The sequence below is a fragment of the Oncorhynchus keta genome, chromosome 19 (genome assembly GCF_023373465.1).
Source record: "Oncorhynchus keta strain PuntledgeMale-10-30-2019 chromosome 19, Oket_V2, whole genome shotgun sequence".
In the NCBI taxonomy this organism is placed as follows: Eukaryota; Metazoa; Chordata; class Actinopteri; order Salmoniformes; family Salmonidae; genus Oncorhynchus; species Oncorhynchus keta.
Genome location: NC_068439.1, coordinates 72,251,584 through 72,256,583, shown reverse-complemented (window position 1 = coordinate 72,256,583; position 5,000 = coordinate 72,251,584). Strand labels below are relative to the sequence as shown.

Genomic DNA, 5,000 nt, shown 5'->3' with positions numbered 1-5,000 from the left:
GACAAAACACAAATGTACATTCCAAATGGCACCTTATTCCCTATTTAGTGCACTACTTTTGACAAGTCCTATCAAAAGAAGTTTACAATACAGGGAATAGGATGTAATTCGGGGCGCAACCAAAAGCATGAAATCTTGACCTCCACAGTGAGAGAGCATCATTGGACAGAGAATGGACTGGGGACACACAACAGACATGCTTTGATTCCCAACCAGAGAAGAAGAATAATGTACAATGTTTACATTTATCAATCCAATACCATGTACTGTAATTACAAATGAAAATCCAATATGTGCCATTAAGGACATAGGATGTGGATATAAATGTCAGTTCTATATTTTTTAGGATGTGGACTTTATTGTAGATGGTTATCATTTCATATAAATGTACTAGCTACAAATGTGTGGTAAACTGTTATAGACCTTTATCATACCCAAATACAGTGTTTGTAGAGCACCAATAAACACCAATGTACTGTACATGATCATAGCAACCATATCATAGCCAATGTACATGATCATAGCAACCATATCATAGCCAATGTACATGATCATAGCAACCATATCATAGCCAATGTACATGATCATAGCAACCGAAGACAGGAAGTATAGGTGAGAATTCTGAAAATATCATTTCTCAACCTTATACATAGAGATCTTTTGTGGTTAAATAAATGCTATGTATTCTCTTTACCTGTGCAAACACTTACTTTGCCGTCTCCCTCGACGATCTCGTTCTTTCTTGAGAGGACTATATGTTTTGGGTGCAGCAGTAGCAACGGTATACAAACTATATGCAAAGTAACTACGGTTCAAACCTCAAGGACACTACGAAACAAATATTATGATTAGCGTGCAAAGGCATAACAAACAAAAAAGTGCATTTTCCTAATTGATTCAGACATTACTGTACGATTCCAGCGATTATCAATATCAACGATTTGTTGATATTCAAAAGTTCCGCGAGGGATCATGCACACTCCCACAGCCACCGTAACAGAGAGTTCTGTGCGGAATAGGCCTCAGCCTACACTTCACATAGGTTCTCACTTCTCCTTTATAATGATTCAGCAGCAGATCAGTCACATTAGTACCCCTTTCCTGCAGTCAAATGACAAAATCGCCTTCTAGTGGCCTGATCGGTGGAATCATATTCGTATTTTTCATCATTACTAAACTTTATTTTTTTTTCACGCTGAAAATCTGGTGTTTCTACGTCAAACAATTTTGTTATATTTCAGTCTTCTGTGCTGATTATAAAGTGTGAAATTGGGATGAAAATACATTTCTACTTATTTCTTTAAGCCCATAACCATGTGTGTGAGGTGTATACTTTTGTTTTAAAGAAGATTTGTTTCAGACTTACCAAGAAACAAACTGTGCAAACTGTGTAAATATCGCTTTGAACGTATCACAGAGTTGACTACTGATGCTGAAGGGTTGGTTTGTATCCGCAGGCCGTGAAGTCGACCCCAGCCTGCTCGGCTGCTTCTGTCTGCATGCGATGATGGCCTGCACTGTACAGTGGCGCAAACAGGCCCCGTGGTGAAAAGACAGGAGTTAGTTAAGGCATCAATAGAGGCACTAGTACTGCACGTGACAGCCGAGCTTGGCGTTACGCGAGGCAGCAGAACAAGAGCTGCTCGTTAGCTTAGCGGCAGGGCTGGGAGGTTTCAAAATATTAGAAAGGGATTACAGTACCTTGCTTCTACCACAGTCTCTGGATACAATGTCTCATTTGATGCCAGAGGCCCAATTCACAGACAGCTGTTACCTTGTGGTGTAGTAAATCATACTAGGCCATACTCAAGAGAGAAAATGTAGTAACATACACTACAAGGGCAACTACACCAAAATATATCTAGAGGTTAGACACTACGTTCAAATGGGACAAGTTAGAAGCGGGAAAACTATTTCAAAAGGAACAGGAGAGACTATAGCAGGCAGTGAATAGTCCTCAAATCTACTTTACAACTGAAGTAATACTTGAAACAGGATAACCACCATTTTGTTTGAGGAGCAATCTGCTTTCAGTAAACTTGTGGTACAAAGCTCTTTATGGCAGTAAATGTATGACTAAAAACAAATGGTATGGTTGATGGTGTTGGGAGATGGAAAAACACAGTGACAAAACAAAACACACAGACAATGTGAATGGTTTCATGTATTTTTGAAGAGTAAACAGAATTAAACAAATATGCTCAGACAACTAAGGCACACCAGTGCCAAGAATTTTACATAAAAAACATATTTTATCAATCAAACTTGTGCCAAACGTACACTACATGACCAAAAGTATGTGGACACCTGCTCGTCGAACATCTCATTCCAAAATCATGGGCATTAATATGGAGTTGGTCCCTCCTTTGCTGCTATAACAGTCTCCACTCTTCTGAGAAGGCTTTCCACTAGATGTTGGAACATTGCTGCAGGGACTTTTTTCCATTTGGCCACAAGAGCATTAGTGAGGTCGGGCACTGATGTTTGGCGATTAAGCCTGGCTCGCAGTCTGCATTCCAATTCATCCAAAAGGTTTTCGATGGGGCTGAGGTCAGGGCTCGTGCAGGCCAGTCAAGTTCTTCCACACTGTTCTCGACAAACCATTTCTGTAAGGACCTTGCTTTGTGCACACGGGCATTGTCATGCTAAAACAGGAAAGGGCCTTCCCCAAACTGTTGCCACAAATTTGGAAGCACAGAATCGTCTAAAATGTCATTGTATTCTGCAGCCTTAAGATTTCCATTCACTAGAACTAAGAACTAGAACTAAAACAGCCCTAGACCATTATTCCTCCTCCACCAAACTTTACAGTTGACACTATGCATTGGGGCATGTAGCGTTCTCCTGGCATCCTCCAAACGCAGATTAGTCCGTCGGACTGCCAGATGGTGAAGCGGCATTCATCACTCCAGAGAATGCATTTCCACTGATCCAGAGTCCAAAGGCGGTGAGCTTTACACCACTCCAGCCGATGCTTGGTATTGTGCATGGTGATCTTAGGCTTGCGTGCAGCTTCTCAGCCATGGAAACTCATTTCATGAAGCTCCCGATGGACAGTTATTGTGCGGACATTGCTTCCAGTGGCATTTTGGAACTCAAGTGTTGCATCCGAGGACAGTCTATTTCTTCGCACTACGCTGTCCCGTTCTGTGAGTTTGTGTGGCCTACCACTTCACGGCTGAACCGTAGTTGCTCCTAGACATTTCTACTTAAAAATAACAGCACTTTTTATTTAACTTGGCAAGTCAGTTAAGAACAAATTCTTATTTAAAATGACGGACTAGGAACAGTGGGTTAACTGCCTTGTTCAGGGGCAGAACAACTGATTTTTACCTTGTCAGCTTGGGGATTCGATTTAGCAACCTTACGGTTACTGGCCCAACACTCTAACCACTAGGCTACCTGCCGCCCACAGAAATTTGAAGAACTGACTTGTTGGAAAGCTGGCATCCTATGACGGTGCCACGTTGAACGCAACTAAGCTCTTCAGTAAGGTAATTCTACTGCCAATGTCAGGCTATGGAGATTCCATGGCTGTGTGCTCGATTGTATACACCTGTCAGCAACGGGTGTGACTGAAATAGCCAAAAACCAGTAATTTGAAGGGGTGTCCAAATACTTTTATATATATAGTGTAACAGCTCAATGGTATGCGTAAAAAAAATACAGAATCGATAACAACAATTAATTCAAAAAAGGTTACTTCATGTCAAATCAGTGGCGAAATGGAAATGTTTTATCGTCATTGAATACCCATATATACACATAAGATCAGGCTCCCAGCCGCATTCCACTCAGACATTATTGCACAGTAAGCCACTTTGGGCTTGTCATGGTCACCCCCATAAACCCCTGTATAAAAATAGAACAAGAACATTAACACACCAAACAAGTCTTCATCTTTTCTGACAGGCACCGCCTCGGCCAGCTCGGCCCCAGCCTGCCTGCAACAATAACCATGAGCCACAGCACAGTGTGAGTCTGAAGAGTCCGTTTCTCTCACTGCTAACCTGCTAAGTCCCCACAGTACATGCTGTTTTTTTTCTTCAGAAATAGTTCATCTATTTTCCTTTCCTTACATGTTTTTGCTCCTCCATGGTCATGCACGACAGCTTCCCACTGACCGTTTTCTCTCCCCAACACTCTTGTTCCTCCAGGAAGCCAGCCAGTTCGGAACAGCAGGTATTCTGGGGTGTTTCTCATCGCCGTTGACCCAGAACCTTGGCACTCCTGTGACAGTCCCAGAAGAGCATGACTAGGAGATTCTGAAATAAAGTGATTTTGCTCTCAGAATCAGCCTGTCAAGAGTAGCCCGTAGAGTGAGTGGGATGTCCTCTTAAACCAGGAATGGCAGGTGTCCTCCTAAACCATGGTCTCCACACCGATGAGCTTTGGCATGAGGATGCGTGGTGTGATGCCGTTGTTCAGATCCTCCTCGAACTCCAGCAGTTGGCCCATGAAGTTGAGGTTGGGGGAGATGATGGGCCGCCGGGTCTTGACAAACTTGTAAGCGTCAGTCATGGTCATCCAGGTGTGCTTCATCAGGTAGGCAATGACGATGGTGGCCGAGCGAGACACGCCTGCCTGGCAGTGGATCAAGAGGCCCATGTCCGCTTGCCGTGCTTCCTCTGAAGAGAGAGGAGAGAGAGGAGCATTTTCAACTCTTCAGAATAGAACTCGTCATGGTAACATAAAACATGACTTCAACAACATCACATTCATGTTTTAGTCATGTAACTGATGTCATATTTTTCACTGCAGTCCACTCACTCAAAACCTACACTGTGCAATACTGTATACTAACGGTAGTGTTAACAAATCCATAATTTCTAAGGTAAGACAACCTGCACAGCCTCTGATCGATAAAAACAAGCCATTTGAATATGTATCAACCAAGCTAAATCACCGACTAACTCCAATCCTAATGTGGCTTGAAAGAACATTATAAAACAGAATCGATTCAATGAGAAATGAGATCCCACCGCTGCCACCGACTGCAA

General features: G+C 42.6%; 1 protein-coding gene across 1 annotated transcript in view; it reads right to left on the bottom strand.

The window, feature by feature from the left end:
* Positions 1-2,146: 2,146 nt before the first annotated feature.
* The window catches only part of LOC118372430 (dual specificity protein phosphatase 10-like), a 12,190-nt gene continuing 9,336 nt past the window's right edge, over positions 2,147-5,000 (bottom strand). Inside the window, exon 4 of the mRNA XM_035758321.2 lies at positions 2,147-4,628. Within this exon, the coding sequence (XP_035614214.1) occupies positions 4,363-4,628 (266 nt within the window). The 3' untranslated portion in view covers positions 2,147-4,362. The remainder of the gene's footprint in view (positions 4,629-5,000) is intronic.